At 56.4% G+C, this 20,710-nt stretch overlaps 1 protein-coding gene across 1 annotated transcript in view; it reads right to left on the reverse strand.

The window, feature by feature from the left end:
- Positions 1–20,710, reverse strand: part of RXRA (retinoid X receptor alpha) — a 110,347-nt gene that overhangs the window by 31,872 nt on the left and 57,765 nt on the right. The window contains exons 2-3 of the mRNA XM_062011622.1: positions 6,336–6,601; positions 609–759 (exon numbers count right to left, since the gene is read on the reverse strand). Of these exons, the coding sequence (XP_061867606.1) occupies positions 609–759; positions 6,336–6,601 (417 nt within the window). The remainder of the gene's footprint in view (positions 1–608; positions 760–6,335; positions 6,602–20,710) is intronic.

Here is a 20,710-nt window from a genome sequence, read left to right on the forward strand (position 1 = left end):
GATAGCTATGAAATCAGGATGCAATCCACAGGCTACAACCTGCCTTACAGCCAGGGAAAGGCCTCACCATGTCTTAGCCATGCATCAGGGGCAAAGCAGGACAACAGTGCCCTCTCCTTCCAGCCCCATGTGTGCAGGAGGGGTCCCAAAGGACCTCTCAAAGCAGGAGGAGAAAGCTTTTCTAACAACATAGGAAGCAAAGCCATTAGCACATCTTTATCTCCCAGAGGGAAGGGACTGCAGGTGAAGCACATTGTTTTATCTGGTGGTATGTGAAAACACCACTACAGCTCCCAGCTGGGTGGAGAGAGGGACACTCAGCAGTGCCCTGTCTTCAAAGGGGCTGTGCTGCTCAGGGCTGAGGATCTGAGCAGAGTCCTGAGCTCAGAGCCTGCCCCAGAACAAACAGTCAATAAGGAACTTTTCATCCCCTTCCCTGAGGGCACAGGCAGCTCCTCTCCTGATGGAGAGCCCCTGCCTGAGCTCACTGTGCTGCAGGGAGCCCCAGAGCCATGCAAACTCTGCCCATGCTCTCCCAGGACGTGGCCACACGAGCACAGCCTGAGAACGCTGCTGGGAGCCCCTCCTGGGCTTGGCACCAGCCTTACCTGAAGATCTGTCCCCACAGATGGCACATATGTGCTTGGTGAAGGAGGCCATCGTTCCTGAGGGATGTGCTGGCACTTTGAGGACTCCATTGAGCCCCAGGGGTGGCTTAATGTCTTCTGAGCTGCTGACGGGGTTCATGGGCGAGTTGAGCTGCCAAGACAGAAGCACAGTGCACAGCAGGGCACACACATGTGGGGCTGAGCCAGCTCTGCAGCAGGGCTGGCCCATGCACTCAGGAGAGCCAAGCAGGGAACCTTTTTCCACTGGGGACAACACCCACCCCCCCAAAGATGAACCAAGAGGAGGATTTGGGCACATGGGTCCAGAGATCAATGGCACAAGTGCTCATCTGCTGCCCTGGCATAGAAGCCTGTGAGGCTCTGAGCTGGCAGCAGGATGCCATGGGGTCTTGCTGCAGGGCCAGTCCCTGTGCAATACCAGGAGCCACACAGAGCTGACACTGCCTGTCCCATGAAGGACTCTCTATGTGTTTTAAGCAGAAGGTGAGCTCCTCCTGCCCTGCCAGACCCCCCCCTCCACAGCACAAGTCCCCCCAGCTTCACACCCCCTCGAGATGTGGAGCAGGGGAGATGATTTGCAGTGATGGTTTGTGGGAGGGCTGCTGGCTGAGCTTGCATGGATGATGAAGGCCAGGACACTCGTGCTTTAGCTCTGCAATTTATAGACATCCTTTTAGCATTATTTCTCCAAAGGAAAACTTCACAGCAAATAAATAGATCCCAGATGCACTGGGGCCTGGTTTTGCAGAGCTGGCTTGGGTGGGACACTTCTCTGCAAATTCCAGCCTTCTAGCAGCCTGTCCACATGCCTCTGCTTCCCTCCCTGTGAGCTCAGTGCCCAGCAGACGGTGAAGAAAGCGGAGAACTGGGGAGGAACTGGGTGCTGCACGGCCCTGGGGTGCTGGCATTGAGGGAAGGATTCCTGAGCTGACTCCCACACCTTCCTGTGCAGCAAGGCAGGGCTGTGCAGAGAGAAACTGAGGCATGGAGATGGAGGACTGACCCATCTTGAGAAGGGAGAGAAGCTCAGAGCAACCCTGCCTAGCCCAGGGTTGGTTCAGAGAGGTCTGGGGTGGGGAGGAGAGGCTGCAGTGGCTGCCAGGAGTGCTGTGGCTGTTCTCTGGGGACCAGCCTGCCAGGGACTGTCACACAACCTCCCTCCCTGTCAACTGCTAAACACAGGTTTGGATGTGCAGGATTTGTGCTTCAGTTCCTTGTGCTTCTCTACCCTAATGGAGATAGTCAGCAATTGCACTTGTCATGAATTAATTCAAGGAAGTCCCAGGGCTTGTGATCTGTCAATTAGAGCAGCGCAGCCGTTCCTCTGCCTTTAAAGTCTCCAGGCTGGTGGGGAATACTTGGCAGACAGATGACTAATAACCACAGAACAGAGGAAGGTAAACCCACCCTGGAGAAATGTGATGGATCTGCCACTCTCTCCTGCCCTGCCTGTGCCAGATGATGCATCAAAGGCAGCTGGGACCTGGTGCTGCTGAGGGAGATGCGCTGGGGCTTTAGCTGCTGTTGGGTTACACTGTGATGGGGTAGAGAGGGGAGGGAGGACAGGGGCCTCAGGCAGGAGCATCTCTCTTCAGGATCTGTGGCCCCTCTCTGTGCTACCCTGTGAGCAGGGGCTGCCAGCAGTGCTGTGGCACATCCCTCCGTGGCTTCAGGGTCACTCACTGGCAATTCCTCCTGGGAAACTGAGCCATATCCCAGGTGGAGCTGGTAGCCATCATCTGTCTTGTAAGACAAATATTTTGCCATCACTTTCCCCAGCCCCAGCAGCCCACAGAGTCCACCCAAGCACCCCCCTGAGAGTATCTGGAGAGAGGGGGGGGACACAATGTGAAGAGCAAGACGGGGCAAGTGGCTACAACCCAGATGGAAGGGAGGTCCTGCTGCCTTCCACAGACCCTGTGCAACAGCAGGACACTCCAGTGGGAGCTGAGTCAGCCTGGGGCTGGGCTGGGCTGAGGGAAGTCATCAGTTCCTCTCACAGCATCATCCCAAAAGCTCAGCAGAGACTCTGCAGGGTTCCCACACTGCCCCGGCGCCTGCCCCAGCCGGCCGCCAGCCAAGCCCAGCACGTGCCGGCGGGGAGGAGGCAGCAGGGGAGGCAGCCAGCAGCCCCCACCTTGGCACAGCACCTTCTGCTCAGGGCACAACTCCAGCCCAGGAAGCGAGAAAGGACCAGGAGGAACCGATGCTTTGTTTCCCCTGTGACTCCTCGGCTCTTCTCCCTTCCCTGAGCAGCTCATTGCACCAGGGACCGAATCCTGTCCCTTCTGGCAAGCAGGGCTTTATTCCTCCTCTCATCTCAAAGAAAAACACCCCACCCCAACCCCTTCTCCAGTCCCCCAGGCACCTTTACCATTGTGCAAAGGCAGAGAGTGGCTCTGGAAAAGTCTAATCCTGTGTGTGATCTCTCTCCACTAGCCCCCGGGCACCCCGAGCTGCTGCCAGCGATGCCTGGGGCGGCTGTGCCAGCCCAGCCCTGCCAGCCACTGGGAAAGTCCTTCTCCTTCAGCTCTCACTGAAAATCCTGCTTTTTTAACTTGTGTTTACACAGAATTTTCAGGTGAGAGAGTTTAAGTATGTGCTGAATCCCAGGAGGCAGCCTGGGTCTAGCCTCCTGGTGTGGCTGCGACCTCGCTCACCGCTACAAAATCCCCTGCTCTCAGCCCCACACACCTCACCCCCAGCCCAGCTCAGCACCAGCATCCCCTCCTCGAGGGGGCCTTGGGGCTCCCTGGCTGCTGGGATCCCATGGCAGGACCCCCTGATTTTGGGGCTGTGTTTGGAATCCATGCAAGGTCCTGCAAAGCACACTGTGATGGGAGGCTGGGAGTTCTTTGAGCATCCTCCAGTGCTTGGCACCAAGGGCTGCTGGCTCCTTGCCTCTGACAGACCAAACAGGAGGAGGACAGCACCCTGAATTTTGGGAGCCTGCCAGCTCCTCCCCACCACAGTGTCAGCAGGAGCTGGTGTGGAGAACACCAACCACACCTCACACAGCCCGTGTCCTTCTGCTCTGTTGGCCTTCCAAAGGCGACGAGGCATGGCCTGATGGCAAGTGGCATCTGCCATCTGATTCAAACCACCTTCCATCAGTGCCATCCCTGCCTGGCGACAGGGGCCACACGCCTCACTACCCCCAGTGCTTTGCCCACCGGTGCAGGGGGGCTCTGCTTCCCCTCCCCAGCAGCAGCCTGACGTCTGCCTGCTCCCTCCTCCTCCTCCACAGGCACAGGTAGGCACCTCTACCCTCTGCAAGGGATGGGGACAGGGCCCTAATGCACCCAGACAGGGAACAGATGGCAGGAGCCATTAGGCTGAAGGCTTCCCAACTGGCAGCTCTGGGAAAACCCCTTCAGACAAGTCCCTGAGCACAGGACGGGCGCTCGCTCCGTGCCCAGAGGCTGCAGCCACGGCGCTGCCAGCTCAGTCCCCGGCACCATCTGACCACGCTCTCAATTCCCCTTTCTGCCCTGTGGCTGAGCTCTATTTCAGTTCCCCTGGCTCATGGCTCCCTGAAGCAAACTGTGCCTCAGAAGCTCTGAGGGGCCATCGCCGCTTCCCTGTTTCCTCCCCAGCCTGTGGCTCAGCCCCGAGTTGCTTCACATCCCCCCTTCCCACCCCCTCCCCACCGCAGTGCTCGTGCTGCTCATGATGCCCAGGCCACTCACTCCCAGGCAGGGTTTCAGTTCCCCTTCCCTTGGCCACAGGGCAGAGGTGGCATGTCCAGAGATGGGCAAACAGAGCTGGGGAAGGGGCTGGAGCACAAGGGTGCTGGGGAGGGGCTGAGGGAATGGGGGTGTTCAGCCTGGAGAAGAAGAGGCTGAGGGGAGACAGGAGCCCTCTCTGACACTCCCTGACAGGAGGCTGTGGTGAAGTGAGGGTCAGTCTCTGCTCCCAAGTAACAAAACAAGAGGAAACAGCCTCAAATTGCCCCAGAGGAGGTTGAGGCTGGAGCTGAGGCAGAACTGTTTCCCTGAGAGAGGTGTCAGCCCCTGTGCCAGGCTGCCCAGGGAGCTGGGGCAGTGCCCAGCCCTGCAGGGATCCCAAAGCCCTGGAGCTGAGGTGCTGAGGGCCAGGGGTTAGTGCTGGGCTTGGCAAGGTGAGGGGAGGGCTGGGACTCTGTGATCTTAAAGACCTTTTCCAACCAAAACTGTTCTATGACCCACCCCAACCATCTCCCACACCAGGGTGTGAGACCCAGCTGCACGCTGCCACGCTGGCCTGTGGCTCCACACACATCCAAGGGAGTCACTGGCCAGATCCTGCATGGGAGATGCCCATCAGAAGGCAAATTAAGCTGCTGGTTCTCCAGCAGGTCCTGGGGAAGCTACCTGGGGAGTCCCCAGGGACAGGACTCAGCACAGCACTGCCTTCCCCAGCCCTGGGCACAAAGACTTGTTATCTCTGTAAATAAATCAGGCCAATATTTAAAAATAAAGGTGCTGGCAGGTGCTTGACTCCCAGAGCAGGACTGGAATAAATAAACCCACAGAGAGTGGCAGGTGGTGGCCAATTCCTTAATCTGCCCTTTTACTAAACATATAGCGTGGAGCAGCCAGCAACAGGTGGCAGGGGCTGGTCAGCCTGCCCTGAGACGGCTATTTTTGTACAGAGCTTATCTCTCCATGCTTGGAGGGGTTTTACATAATCTTCAGCCAGCAAACTCCAGCCCTTCCCCTGTGAGGAGAAAGGGGGAGTGGGCTGGGGACCCCTCGAGGTCCCCTCAGGGATGTGCCACTTGCCAGGGAGGGGATGGGATTGTTTAGGTGAGAAGCACGGGGTGCAGACAGTTGTAGGATGGTCTTGGTCCCTGTCAGAGCTACTCCACGTCCCAGATTACACAGGGCTAGTCACTGCTCCCTCTTCACCCCCAGGCTGTGGACAAACAGGACTGGAGGAGCTAGGGGATGGGAGGGGATGGATGGATGGATGGATGGATGGATGGACGGACTCTGGCTGTGCTGGTCCCTCATGTCCCACCCAGGGCACCCCTAAAGGCAGCTGCAGCCACCCAGCTCTGACCAGAGGAGCTTCTAGCTTAGTTTTCCCCTTGGGCTTCTTCTTTTTGCCTCCTTTAGAATCACAGAGTTGTTTGGCTGGAAAAGACTTTTCAGATCATGGAGTCCCAGCCCTGCCCTCACCCTGCCCAGCCCAGCACTGACCCATGGCCTCAGCACCTCAGCTCCATGGCTTTGGGATCCCTCCATGGCTGGGCACTGCCCCAGCTCCCTGGGCAGCCTGGCACAGGGGCTGACACCCCTCTCAGGGAACAGTTCTGCCTCAGCTCCAGCCTCAACCTCCCCTGGGGCAACTTGAGGCCATTTTTTCTTGTCTTATCATTTGTTACTTGGGAGAAGAGACTGACCCCCAGCTCCCTGCAGCCTCCTGTCAGGGAGTGTCAGAGAGTGCTCCTGTCTCCCCTCAGCCTCCTCTTCTCCAGGCTCAACACCCCCATTCCCTCAGCCCCTCCCCAGCCCCTTGTGCTCCAGCCCCTTCCCCAGCTCTGTGCCCGGCTCTGGCCACGCTGCAGCCCCTCAGTGTCCCTGTGGCAGTGAGTGAGGGGCCCAGCACCGAGCACAGCCCTGGAGCTGCAGCCTCCCCAGGGCCCAGCACAGGGGCACAATCCCTGCCTGGGTGAGGTGGCTGAAACAGGCAGCAGCAACATCCCTGTGACCTTGCCCTTACCTGTGGGCTGCTGGTGCCGAATCCCAGGCTGGGGGTGGAGGGGACGGACATCGAGTGCGGGCCCATGGGGGAGCTGATGACAGAGAATGGGGGTCCCATGCCATTGATGGGAGAGCTCAGGGTGCTGATGGGTGAGTGGAGCTGGCCTGGGGAGCCCAGCGAGGAGCCGATGCCCGGCCCGATGGACGGGTGCAGGGACGGGGTGGCCATGGGGCCCCGGCTCGTGGGAGAGTTCAGGGACGTGGAATTGACTTGGCTGGAGAAATCTGTAAGAGGAAAAAGAGAAAGGGGTGATGAGTGTCTGGTCTAGGACAGGCTCTGACATAGCACTGCAGCAAGCCCTGAGCAGCTCCTGTCCTGCCAAGGGGCTGCTTCTCAACCTGAAATGCCCAACGCATCCTCCATCCTTCAAAGCCACCTTCTGCTGTGCAGGTGTTCAGACAGGGCCTGAGAGCTTTCCCATCTCGAGAGCCAGTTGTTACTGCCCTCCTCCATTTCTCTCACCCACTGTACCCCAGCTCCAGCTGAGGCACAGGCAGCAACCCCACAGCATGGGGGGAGAGACGCCCTTGTGTTAGAGGATAACTCAGGTCTATCCCCGTGGGGAGGGCGGTTTGGCAGCGAGAGGGTGTTGGTGCATCTGCAGGAGTGGTTTGTGTGTCCCTCTGAGGGAGAAGTCAGAGCGTGGGCAGGGAGGAAGATGTGGTGTGGCTGGTGGGGAGCAGCTCCCTGCAGACAGCAGCAGCCAGGCTGGGTCTGCTCCCACCCCAGCAGCACGGCCACCAGGGCGGGAAGGGGGGGTTAAAAATAGCCTCTTATTCTCCTGAGAGGAGACATGGAGCCATTCCTGGCACATTTCCTCCTCATCCTGTCACGCTGCCTGCAAAACAATCCCAAGTGAGGAAGGGGCTGGCTTGTGGCCCCTGGGGGGGCTGTGAGGAGGAGCTGCTGGAAGGTGTTGGAGGCAGATGGGCAGCACCAGCCACCGCCTCAGCCACAGCTCAGTGACACCGGGTGCCACAGCAGGAACCCCGCGACATTCTTTGAGGCTTTGGGGTTTGCTCCTGGGGTTGAGCACAGCAGGATTGTGCTTCCCAGCTCTCTGCTCTTTGGTGTCTGTCAACAGCTGATGACAGAATTATAGAATTGCTTTAGTTGGAAAAGACCTTTCAGATCACTGAGTCCCAGTCCTGCCCTCACCCTGCCCAGCCCACCACTAACCCATGGCCTCGGCACCTCAGCCCCACGGCTTTGGGGTCCCTCCAGGGATGGGCACTCCCCCAGCTCCCTGGGCAGCCTGGCACAGGGGCTCACACCCCTCTCAGGGAAACAGTTCTGCCTCAGCTCCAATCTCAACCTCCTCTGGGGCTGTTTCCTCGTGTCCTGTCATCCATTACTTGGGGGAAGAGACCAACCCCCACCTTACCCCATCCCTGTCAGGGAGTGTCAGAGAGTGCTCCTGTCTCTCCTCAGCCTCTTCTTCTCCAGGCTCAACACCTCCATTCTCTCAGCCCCTCCCTACCCTCAGGACATGTTCCAGCCCCTCAGTGTCTTCCTTGCAATGAGTCCAACCATGGATGCTGTGATGTGCTCCAGCAAGCCGGGATGTGGGCTGTGCCCCTGCTGCCATCCCGAGTGCAGGGGGAGAAGTAGGAGCTCATTCTGCAGCAGCCATGTGTCTGAATTCAGGGTCCCAGCCAACCCTTCTCTGAAGAACCCCCAGAAACACCCATTAGGCAAGGTGATGAATGGAGATCTTCCAAGGATGTGCTGGATCCCCTGGCTGGGGGAAACAGGCACTTGACCTGTCGGCAAAGGGAAGGCAGCGAAGCACAGTCCTTCCTTTTGAAAGATCCTGAATTCTTAAGGCAGGAGAGGTCACAGGCAGGTTACTGGCGACTGGCCCGTGCCTACTCAAGCACATCAGAAAGCAAAGCATGTGCAGGGCTGGCACCTGTCCCAAAATACCCATCCCCTGGGTACCATGGGAGCTCCCTGTCCCAGGGCACCTCGTGCCTCCCAGACAGTTCCCCTCACCCATCCTGTTTACACACTTTGCCTTCCCAGCAGACGCAATCCCCAGCACTCAGTGAGGAACTGGGTGTGTGTGGTCGGGCTGGTCTGGGGAAAATAATCCAGGCAATAACAACAGAGAGGAAAGGAGGCGAGAGGAGGAGCAGCTTTGCATCGCACAGGCCGGCCAGGGAAAAGCCTGTGCAGGCACAGACACATTTGGGTGTGTTTTCACTCAAAACCCTTGGCCTAACGCTCTGAAATCTGAACCAGACCTGAACTCCTTCAGAGCATCGTGCCTCAAAGCATCCCCTCGGCCAGCAGCGATTCCACTCCTCATCCCAGCGCTCCCTCCTCCACTGCACGAGCTGTAAGAGCGGCAGGAATGGGAAATGTTTCCCTCCAGCCAACTAGAGAACATAGAAAAGGGGTTGTGGGGGGTTTGATCCCTCAGCAAAATGAAGAGCCCACCTGAGGTACCCTGTGGGAAGAGGGAAGGCTCCCTGTGGGAAGGTGCCTTTGGGGAAGATGACTCAAAGGTGGAAAGCTGGATGTGAGAAGTCCACCCTCCTCACTCATCCCAACCATCCTACAGCACCCTGAATGCTAAAGGAGCACTAGATCTGAAGAAAAAAAAGCCTAAACTGAAGAAACAGCCTTAACAGAAACAAATGAACCCCCAAACTGATGGATACCACCTGGACTGCAGCACAGAGGGGAGGTATCTTCCCCATTTGAAGCTGGGGGGGGTGACTATCTCTTGATCAAAACAAACTCTGTGCCTGTTTCTAAAAAAGAAAGTTCTGAAAGCATTTCCCCTCCTGCCACACCCACAAATTGCAGCTATTTCTCTCTGTGGCCTTTGTGTAAACACAATGACCTCTATATATCTTACAAGATGCCCCATGGCAGTTGGGAGATGGGCACCCAGAGCTCCTCAGCAGCTGAAGGACTTTGCAGTGAAGCTCTTTTTCTCTCTTTAAACTACAAACCCACCAGCCATAAGATTTGGATGGGAAATGGTGTGTTTTTCCCTCCCCAAAGGATATGACATTTAGGGCCAGGCCACATGATCCATCTGCAGGGATGGAGTGATGTGGCTGTGCAGAGCTGAGGGGTCAGCGCTGGCCCTGACGTGGCTGCAGCTCTGCTCACACACACACACACACATGGCACAAGTAGGGCACAGCCTTGTGTCACCTTCACCAAGGTCACACAAGAAACTGGAGCCAAAGCTGGGAATAGATCCTGGCTGTTGCAAGACCCAGCTCCATGACAGACAGCACTTTTTACCAGTTTTCAGTAAGGGATGAAAATACCCTTTAATAAAACATTTGTCCCCGTTCTCATCTGGCTGCATTAGCCACTCAGACCAAGGCAGCCAAGTTCCAAATGTCCCTGGGCAGCTTCACTGCTATTTTCCATCCCCTTGGCATCCTTCAAGCCAAGAGCAGAAACCTTCAGTTTGGACCAGCAAACATCCACGTCTGGATGCAGCCTGGAGGGGGAAAAGCATCCCACCACACCACCAGCCCTCACAACACCTTCCTGCTGCCTTTTATCACCCACTGCACCCGACTCTTCAAGTGTTGCTGCTTGGCAGGGGTAGGTCTGCAACTCTTAAGAGGAGTTTTTGCTGACATGGCACTATCAAGGGCTGGGATTTTAACATTTCTAGACCACAGAACGTCCCAGAGCACAAACAATTACAACAGCACAGAGGTGCTTTTTTTGTTGTTGTTGTTGTTTTCCCCCAGGATAGCTCATTTGTACCAGAATAAACTGTACCAGCATAAGCTTTCACCAGTATAATCTTCATTTATGCTTAAGAGGCTTTGCCAGTAAAACTACAGTGACCTAACTGCTGGAAAACCTTTTTTTTCCTGCATATCCAGGGAGTTTACTCAGCAGCTCAGTGGCTCAACAGTCTGCTCCTGGGAGAGGGGAAAGTTGAGACCAAAAAAAATCCTCTCTCAAGGCACTAACAGACTCCTGGAGCTGTGCTTTTTCTGCCAGCTGAGGAGGGCTGCAGACCAAGCACACATCCCCACAGCCTATCTGAGTGGGATCAGAGGGCTCCAGGGAGCCTGGCCCCAACCCCAGCCAGGATTTGGGGAGCCACCCACCCCTCCTGCTTCTGCTCTTTTTCCTTTTATTGCCTTTTTATTTGCTTTTCCTCAGCACCTCTTCCTCCTTCATGAGACAACAGATGAATTCAGGGCATTAAACAGCAGGAAATTCTCACTCTGGGTTGCCACTCCCTTCCTTGAGTCAGCCCTCTGCAGTGGGGGCTTTGCAGGGCTGGGGGGGCACGTTTGGAGGGGAGCAGGAGCAGCAGCTGAGATGGGGCTTTTGGAACACTCCCCCTCCTCTTCCTCCTCTGCTCTCAAATGTCACTTGGCTGCTGCCCAAGTTGCAAACTCTGACACCCAAACACACATGACTCTGCAGGTAAGGGCAGTGCCCCAGGAGCACAGTTCCCTCTTCCAGTGCCTCTGCCAGTGCCGGGTTTCCCTAAATAACCTTGGCAGTCAGAAGCATCATCCACTTGCTCTCATTCCTCAAAAGTGGGACAGAAACCTCATCTGCTTTCCACCCAAGGAACCTCAGATGATGGGGAGGTCTCCACCTTTCCTCCTTTTGCCTTCCCCAGCACATCAAAGCCAGGCAGAGGTGGCAAAGAGCCTGCAGCCACCTTGGAAGGGGCAGGCAGGGAACCTGGGCAGGACACGAGGGGCTGAGAGTCTTGCAGTGAAAATTCTCACAGGAATACAGTGACCACAAGAGGTCAGGTCCTCACTTTTGTCCCTGATCAAAACGTGCAGTGAGCAGAAAGTATGTTTGCAGCAGATGAGTTTAAATAGTCCCTGGCTTACAATCTGGAGTAAGTTTGCTCACAGTTTACACCAGCACAGCTGAGATTTGAAGCGAGGATGGAGCAAGAACTGTCTCTTCCCCTTCCAATGCCATCTACTGTCATGGATTTGACAGCACCTGACTTGGGAAAACTCAGGGAGACCCCCTGCGTGGTGCAGTGTGGCTGTTAGCCCAGAAGATCACCCACAGGTCCAAGAAACAGACATCAGCTTGTGACTCAAGCCCACAAAACCATTTATAGCACTTTGCCCTACCAGGAGAGGCAACTGAATGCCTTAAACCAGGCACATGGCATGGGCCTCCCTTGGAACAGACACCCTGAGATGTCAGAAGAGGCAGCTGTGTGTTACCCACACATCCCTCTGGGTGTCACGGGATTGTTCTGGTTGGTAAAGACCTTTAAGATCATTAGGTCCAAGCCCTGCCCTCACCCTGCCCAGCCCAGCACTAACCCATGGCCTCAGCATCTCAGCTCCACGGCTTTGGGATCCCTCCAGGGCTGGGCACTCCCCCAGCTCCCTGGGCAGCCTGGCACAGGGGCTGACACCCCTCTCAGGGAAACAGTTCTGCCTCAGCTCCAGCCTCAACCTCCTCTGGGGCAACTTGAGGCTGTTTCCTCTTGTCCTGTCCTTCATGGGTCCTGAGTAGCTGTGATTTCTCCAAAAAGTCACTTGGTAAGTCCATGAACATCCCTCTCAGTCCCCCCAGAGTCTGTGCAGGGCACAGCACAGGGAAATGTGCCTTTTTGTGGGCACCTGACAATCACCACGTGCAGTTTCTCTCGGTGAAGGTGCTGCTGAGCCTGGCAGATCCTTCAGCTCAGCACTTTCCCCCGAGAAGCGCTGGGCGACGCGTCGGCGCTTTGAGCTGCTCGGGGACGGTGAGAAACTCAGTTTTGGCTGCTCTCTGCTCCCAGTGGGTTTCCTCCTGCTGGGTTTCACTCTGACCAAACTAAAACCTCAAAGCCACACAGTTTCCCACCCCCAGCTCCCCTCCCCTTCCCAAAACCTGACGGCAAGACCGCTCAGTGCCTGGCAGCAGGGTCCCCTTTCGGGGCTCTCCTTGGCTGGAGGGAATTCGGCAGCACTCCTCTACGTGCTGCCATCCTGGCCCCTTGCAGGCAGTTGACAGGAATCAGCTGCTGCCTCCTGCCAGCATTTCAGCTTAGAGGGCTGATGGGCCATGGCATGAGATGGCAGTGCCCACGAGCAGCTTTTCCGCTTCGCTCGGCACGCCAGCCTCTCCTTCCCCCAGCTCAGGTCCCCACTGCCACAGGGAAATGTCTCCTTCCCAGATGAAAGGGAAGAAGCACAGAAGAATCCCACATGGGACAGGGCAGATGCAGGCTCTGCAGAGTGGTACCCATCCCAGACTTGACAGCAGCACCCTCGGAGGGAGCAGCATCCTTACCCCATGGGCAGAGCTGGGATATTGTTATCCCTGCAGCTCCAACACTCCTCCCTCTCTACCTTGTTTCACTTTCTCCTCTGGATACCACTTTGCAGGTAATATTAGACCTCCCCAGCACCAAGGGGAAGGATGACTGTGTGGCCCCAGTCACAGGCTCACGCTGGCAAGTGCTGGGTGGCATCTGGGGCTTTCTCCCCAAGCCACCTGCGTGGTTGGGCTCACCAACGTCCCCATTTTTTGGCAGCCAAGCTGAAAACACCACGGGGTCCCCTTTGGGAGACACTCACCCCTAACCTACCCCGTCACCTGCCAGAGCCCCGATGCCCGGAGGTCTGGGGACCCCCCACCACAGCACCCACACCAACACTGGGATGTTTCTGCCTGGTGCTTCAGAGGGAGTGAGGATGAGGAGCAGCAGCCCCACTGCAGATGTGTGTGTGCAGGAGAGGCACAGACTCCTCACCGCAGCTCCCCAAGCACGCTCAGCTCTGGCCTGGGGGCTCATTTTGCCTTTGCTTTTTGCCTTCAAACCCCCATCCCAGCCTTTCAGGAGCCCTGCACAAACACAGCCCACTCCCAGAGCCAGAAGCCAGTGGGGACTACTCCTGTGTCTGAGGGGGAAGGACTCTAAGGAGGAATTTTCCAGAAGCCTCTGTCTCCCCCCGCCAGTGTCAGCGGAGGAAACGCTGCGGCCGCCTCTTCCTCCGGCCGCCACTCCGGCACCCCCCAGCTTCCTGCCCCACACACCCCTGCACCAACCCGCTCCCTCACACAAGGGGAAGCCCCTCAGCTCATGTCCTCTGGGGTTCACATCTCCGGAGCCCACCGGGAAGGCCGCGAGTCCCCCCCTGGGGCGGCGGGTGGAGGCAGAAGCAGGAAGCGTGAGCAAGAGGGAGAGCGTGACATATGGAAAGTGTGAGCAGGCCCTTGGAGGGGAGGGAGAGGCAAAAGCAAAGGCGAGCCCAGGGGGAGGGGAGTGGGCAGCGAGCTCAGCTCTCCCCCCCTTCCCGGCCTGGCAGCGGTGGGTGGAGGGGGAGGGTGCACCCAGGCAAACAAGGATTCTGCTGATAAAGCAAATGTGACTCAATCACACGCTTGTGCAAAGATGTCACAACAGTCCTGAGAAATTACAGGCTCCTATTTCATCCCTCAAGGGCCGGCGCTGTCCTTGCTCTCACAATGTGCTCTGTTCTGCTGTCAGCGCCTCAGCCAGTGCCCCTAATTTACTGGCTGGGAACCCGCTGTAGGAACAGGCAATAATAGGTGCAGTGTGGTGAGGCTGCCAGGGCTCCCAGGCTGGGGAGATGTCTGCACAAGGACTCAACACCATGGCTCTTCTGAAGGCCAGAAGCCACCCCAAATTCCCTCCAAGCCCTGTGTTTTGGGGTGCATGTGCCAGTGCGTTGGGAGCCGTTGGCTCCAGCCCAGCTCTGTGCCCCAAACACAAACGGGTTTTATAGATATAGACATATATGAAACAAAAAGGTTTGGGTTTTCTATATACATTCCCTGAGAGGGGTGTCAGCCCTGTGCCAGGCTGCCCAGGGAGCTGGGGCAGTGCCCAGCCCTGCAGGGATCCCAAAGCCATGGAGCTGAGGTGCTGAGGGTCAGGGGTCAGTGGTGGGTTTGGCAGGGTGAGGGGAGGGCTGGGACTCCAGGAGCCTCAAGGGCTTTTCCAACCCAAATTACTCCATGATTCTATGATATTTATATTTATAGACACAAAGCACCTATCACCATATTGATAAACATTCTGTGGAACCACTCTGATGGCAGAGGTAGGGCCAGGAGCCAGCCTGTCAGTACCTCAGCACTTCTGTTACCAATCAATTCAAAACAAACAACAAAAAACCTCACAGGGCTTTGCTGCCAGCAGTGTCAGGAGCCCCTGGGCAAATCCTGCTTGGAGTTACATCTCTCTATCATCTGGGTGGCCCCATGCACCCCAAAAGTGAAGTTCAGTGGGACGCAGACCTCAGTGCCAAAGCCCAAAGGCTGAGTCCTCATCACTGCAGTTATCCTGTGTCACTACCCTTCCCCAAACACAGCCAGGAACAAAGCAGGTGGCTTATACCTGCTGGCACCCTTGCAGCCTCCAAAGAGCACTGGTGAAGCCAAAACCAGCAGCAAAAGATGCCAACAGAGGGGAAGACTGCAAAGATGGGGGGGCTGCACTCAGGGGTCCCTTCAGCCTCCCTCAAGGGGCATCAGCAGTGTGGGCACATGGGCAGTGGTGGTTCCCATCCCAGGCACCTCTGCTCAGAGCTCCTCACCCTCCCTGCCAGCGCTGACCTTCACCATCCTCCCTCATTCCAGCCCATTCTCCTAAAAGCACAGGGTGAGAGTGAGAGCACAGTGGTCCCGCAGGTTGCTGAAGCTCATTATGGCCTTTTAATTACATTCAATTGCAGTTTTATGGGCTTATGGGCAAATTGGAAGTGATCTAATTGCCCTTGAGGGTGTGCTACGCTCCCAGCCAGGAAAAACCGAGCAGGATCCGCCGAGACACGAGGGGAGCTCCAAAGCATTACATTCCCTCTAGCAGCAAAAGGAGGAATTTCTGTCTCAAGTCAAAGCTCCCCCAAGCCCTCCCAGTAAGGATCTGCACACGTGGCACGTGCCAGGCTGGCTGGTGAGCCCAAAGCACGGCTGCCCCATCTCACACACACGCTGTCCCCCAGCACTCACGTCCTGTCCCCACACTGGGGTCTCAGATGGGTGGAGGGATGTGGAGAGGAGGTGGGTCTCAGAGCTGAGCTAAACAGGCTCCTCTCCTGGGGAAGCTGCTACCCCAAGCTGGAAAATACTCCCCTGCAAAGCAGGACAGAGCAGCCAAAAGAGTGCAGTGAAGTGGGCTCTGGTCAACAGGGAGCTCCCAGCTCTGGACTGTGGTGCCCACCCACACTGCTGGAGAAGAGGGTCCCCTCAGGATGTGCCTGTTGCAGCCCAGGGGATGCAGGAATAACCACAGCATTAACCTTTCAAATATGCAGCCCAGGGAGGGGACTCACAGCTCTCCACATGCTCCCTCCAGCAGATCTGGGATGAGACAAATCCCAAAGCCCAGGAGCAGCCCAGCAGCTCTCCCTGCCACAGGCTTTGAGATCCATGGGCTGAACCCTGTGTTGCCCCTCACCAATGGGTCCTGGAGGTGCAGAGCCCTGGCATGATGGGCAAGCGCTTCATCTACCCTGGTTTAGCTAATTATGGGGATTGACTGACCTCCTGGCAGCAGCAAGAGCACCTCCACACTTCCCAGTTGCTCTTCTGCTCTGCCTGTGGTCAGTGTTCAGGGCAACCATCAGTCCACACCACCTCCAAAGGTCCTACACTACGTGTGCAGGATCCATCTGATGGGACAAGGCCCATGCTCAGGGGCTGAGGCAGCAGCAGGAATCACAGATCCATAAAATTGTTATGGTTGGAAAAGACCTTTAAGATCACTGAGCCCAACCACTTACCCCACACTGCCAGGCTCATCACTAGACTAAACCACATCCCTCAGCACCTCAGCCACGTCTCTTTTGAATATCCCAAGGGATGGGGACTCCACTCCCGTGGGCAGCCTGTTCCAGTGCTTAATAACCCTCTCAATGAAAAAGTTCTTCTTAATGTCCAATCTAAACCTCCCCTGAGGTAACTTGAACCCATTTCCTTGTGTCCCTGGAGAGAAGAGACCGACCTCCACCTCATCACAAGCCCCTTCAGGTAGCTGTAGAGAGTGATCATGTCTCTGAGGTGGGACAGAGAGGATATGGGCACATCTTGCAGATGCCCTCCTGCCTCTGGCTTCCAGGAACAACGGCCTCTGAGCCAGAGGCCAGATGGATTGTCTCACGGTGCTGTGGAGCATTAATCCAGATTTGAGATAATTACAGTCATTCACTTGGCATAATGGGCTTTAATTGATCCAACGTGGCTGGTGCTCGCCGCCAGCACGCAGCTGGCAGCCCAGCACCCCGAAGCTGCACTGCCACCAGCCTCACCATCACCAGCTAAAGGCAAAGCTGTGAACTGGGTTTCCAGGAAACCAGTTTTTCTGGAAAAGCAGTTATGGTAATTCTCTTTAGGGGATGCTGGGTGACAGTAGGTGACTGCAAGGTGACCCGGTAAGACTGGCTTGGGCATGAGGTGCCACCTGGTCAGGAGACATCTCATGTGTGATGAGCCATCTCTCCTGAGGGCTTTGCTGCTGTGAGCTGTGCAAGTGCAGCCCATGGGAACACCAGTTTCTGAGAGTCCTTGGAGGAAGATCCACCTCCCAGCCTGTGCTTGGCAGCAGGATGGTTAACAGACCCCTAAAGTTCCCTTGCCACCAGCTTTTTGTGCTTTAATGCTTATAGGGCAGAGAGAGATGGAAACACAGATGAACAAAGGAACCTGAGGTCCCAGAACAGCCATCCCTTCTCATCTCAGCTTCTTCTCTGCATCTCCACCAGTGACACACTCGAGTGACATGGTTGTCTCAGGGACACAGCTGGAGCTCCAGCAGAAGGAGCCTGAGGAGTGGGTGCCTATCCAGAAAGGTGCCTGACAAGACAGAAAAGGCAGCTGCCAGAGCCAGGCCACCTTCAATAAAAACAAGTCCTCTCTGGGAATGAGAGGGCACACAGCACTTTCCAATAGAAAGAAGCTGCCTCCAGTCTTACATGACCCGCTGGGCAGGGGAGGAGGTTGAAGCCCCCTCGCCACCAGCCACGTGGCGGGATGGACAGGCAGGGTCGGTGGGTTGCTCCCCCTTCCTGGCGCAGAGAAGAGGCTTGGGGAAGCCTTTCCAACCCCAGGCAAGTTGCAGCAAAGGATGGTCTGCTTGCAAGCTGCCTTTGGGTTTGAGCTTCTGGTTCAAGTCCAAAGCTAATTAGGCTGCGCCAAGTCCAATCAGATAGCAGTGGCTAATTGAGCTCGGCACGGATGGGTCAATGTCCAGCGGGTCTCTGCGTTCCAGGCATTTTGTCAGCCCACAGATAACTGCCAGGGCCTGGGAAGGGGAAAGAACCCTCACAAAAATGTTTGCCTCTCCCTGCCAGAGCGGTGTTCAGCCCCAGGTTAACCCCTTCGACACCACTGACACCGTGCCTGAGGAACCCCAATGGATGAAGCTGCCTCAACAGCAGCGCTGGGGCAGGGCCAAATGTGGATGAGTGGAGGAGGAAATCAGGTGTCAGCCCACCATGCTCTGGTGTGCATCTCCCATGGTGGCATCCCAAAACCAGGTGCTTGGTGAGCCATGCCATGTGCCACACATCTCACAGGTAGCAGACCCATCAAACCACGTGGTAAGAGCAAATCAGCTGAATTCCCAGCCCCGTGGCTACTGAAAAAGCAGAAAGACCAACAAGGTGTGCTGTGGGCTCCATGCTCATCCCCTCCAGAGCTGGCTCAGATGGGGCTGCACCAGCCTGCAGCCTCCAGGCTACAAAAGTTGGGTTTGTCTAAGCCGACACCATGGTTCCCTCAGCCAACACTATGGCTCCTTGAGCCAACATCATGGTTCCCTGAGCAAACATAGCTGCTGGCACAGAGGCAGCAGCAGATCCCAGACAGGCCTGGGCATTAGCTGTAGTCAGATGAGTGGCACAGGGTAAAACTACAGGGCAACCAAGTCCTGGTTCAGAGAAAGCAGTGAGGAAGACATAGAGAGCATCAGGATGAGAGGCAAGCTGGATGGGAGCTCTTTGCCCCCACGAGCAAGTTGGAGCCATGGAAAAACTGTTGAGTATCCACCATGCCTTGCCAGAGCAGGCTACGAGTGTCTGCACCCCAGGGCAGTGAAAAGTGAAGAGGAGGAGTGGGGATTTGAGGAAGGCTCCAACAAGCCCTTCCTCAGACAGTTATCAGCAGAGCTCTGGCAGCTCCTGACTTCTACAGCACGCGACAGGGAGTAAAATGACAACATGCAGCTTCCTAAAAAACACACACTTCCTTTTTGCCCTTAACCCTGCCTTTGTTTTGGGGCCTGAGCATCATCTACCTGGGCAGGAAGATGGCAGCCTCGGTCTCTGTGGGAAGGCAGAGCCAACCCCCATCCCAGCAGCCACCCCCTCCCCCTGGCTGCTGGGGAAAGGCTGTTCCTCTTCAGCTGACAAATAGATGAGACGTTTCATTAATAAACCTTAGCTTCTCCTAACACTTCTGATTACGATCTCTCTGTTTGGATCCGTGCTCATATTACACGTTCGTCTCAATTATATATTCCCTTCTCTTTAAATCCCCACTTATCTCCTTTACCACGTAAATCACAGAGTGGGCTCTGGGTTTTATATCATTTCCCTTCCTGCCTGCCTAACTTTCACTGCTCCAACAGCAGTTAGAAAACAAACAGTGATTTAAATTGCAGCCTATCTGGGTAGGTTCTGAGCTCATCTCCCATCCAAGGGGGCCCACATCGGTCCCCCCGAGCCCCTTGGCAGTGCTCACCTCCAGCCCTGCCAGGTTTACAAAACACTTCCATTTATTTCTTGCTCAGCCTGGGCCAAATCCTTGCTCAGGCTTCACTGGGGACATCTCCTCGCACAAGGCCCTTGGTCCAGCTCGAGCAGAGCATTGGCTGGGCTGGGTGGTGAAATGCCAAGGGAGAGCCCAGGCTGGCTCCCCTCCCCACTGCCCCACGTCCCTCTGGCAATTAATGCAATTGTTTGCATGGAAACCTAATTATATTAGGGAAGTATTCAGTAATTTTTAACTGTTCTGCTAGTGGCTCAGCTCCCTCCCCCTCCTGCATGCAGCAGCACTGGGCAGAAGTTGCAGTGCTGGATTCTCCTCCTCTTCCTTTTAAGAGTGTAAGTGGGGAAGAGGAGGGAGATGGTGTGAGGGGCAAGGAGGGGGCTGGGCCTCAGGTGGTGGCTCCAGGTGAGCCAGGGAGCCTCCAACAGCACACACAGCCCTCTGAGGTTTGTGTCTGTGCCTCAGGAGCAGCACGGGTGATGTCCATCTCAACTGTAAACACAACACTCCAAGCCACAGAAGCCTTTGGCTTGCCCTGGATCCACCTCATGTGTGTCTGACCTCCTCTGGTAACACAAAGCCCAGGTGAGCAGAGGCACCACTATGCAGAGACCAGCAGCTCTCCCTAGGCACCCATCCTGCACCCAAAATAACATCCCCAGGAGCATCTTGGTCATCTTTGTACGGGGACCAGGGGCAGCAGAGCAGGAGCCAACCACGGAGAGCCTTTCCCTACAGAGAGCTCTACCACAGGCAGCTTTGCCCCATGGAGAGCTTTGCACCACGAAGCCAGTGGGCACACACAGCCCTCAGCCCCAGCTCGTCTGGGGGCAGCTGAGGCTCCCCCAGCCCCGACTGAGCCCCGATTCCCAGGCCTGGGGCTGGGCTGGCCGCCGACTGTGCCTTTAAGAGGCGAGCAGAGGAGCGAGGGCTGGCGTTTTCCGAAGCCCCATTAATTTGCCAGCGTCACATGCTCCGCAGCTGCAGCCTGGCAGTGATTTATACGCCTCTGAAGTTCATCAGAGGGAAAAGTACTTTCCAGGCGCAGCGTATCCCCCTTCCCCTCTCTCTTCCTCACCAGCACGAGCTGCCCACGGCCAGAGCCCCGGCCAAAAATCCCGAGGCCCCATCCATCAGCCCTGCCTGTCACCCCCTGCCCTCACCACCCAGCCCAGGCACTCTCCTTCTCCCCGGCATCTGCAAGCAAAAGAAAACTTCCTCTGGCTTCTCTGCCTCTGTGACCCACCGATGAGAAAGCCATTAATTAATAAGGGGCAGCGCTGATGTGGCTGCTGGGCCGGCTGCGAGGCTGGCGAGCCCCCTCCTCTTCCCCATCCCCCGGCCCTGTAGCCAAAATAAACGGTTGCAGCAGGCGGGCGTCCCCTCCTCCTGCAGCCACCCCCCTGCACACCATCCTCCGGGGAGGTTCAAAAGTTCAAGATTTTCACATTTCCCTAACGTTATTTCAGGAAATTGCTGGAGAAAGGAAAGACGGCGCTGCCGAAAAAGCGATCCACGTGTGGACACAACAACAGGCAGAACCCAGAGGCAGGGCTGGGGGGGTGTGCCAGGCGTGCTTTGGAAGGAGCCCCTTGCCCACTTTCTGGGCTTTTTTGGCTTAAGAGCTTTCT

Source organism: Colius striatus, chromosome 19 (genome assembly GCF_028858725.1).
Source record: "Colius striatus isolate bColStr4 chromosome 19, bColStr4.1.hap1, whole genome shotgun sequence".
Taxonomy (NCBI): domain Eukaryota; kingdom Metazoa; phylum Chordata; class Aves; order Coliiformes; family Coliidae; genus Colius; species Colius striatus.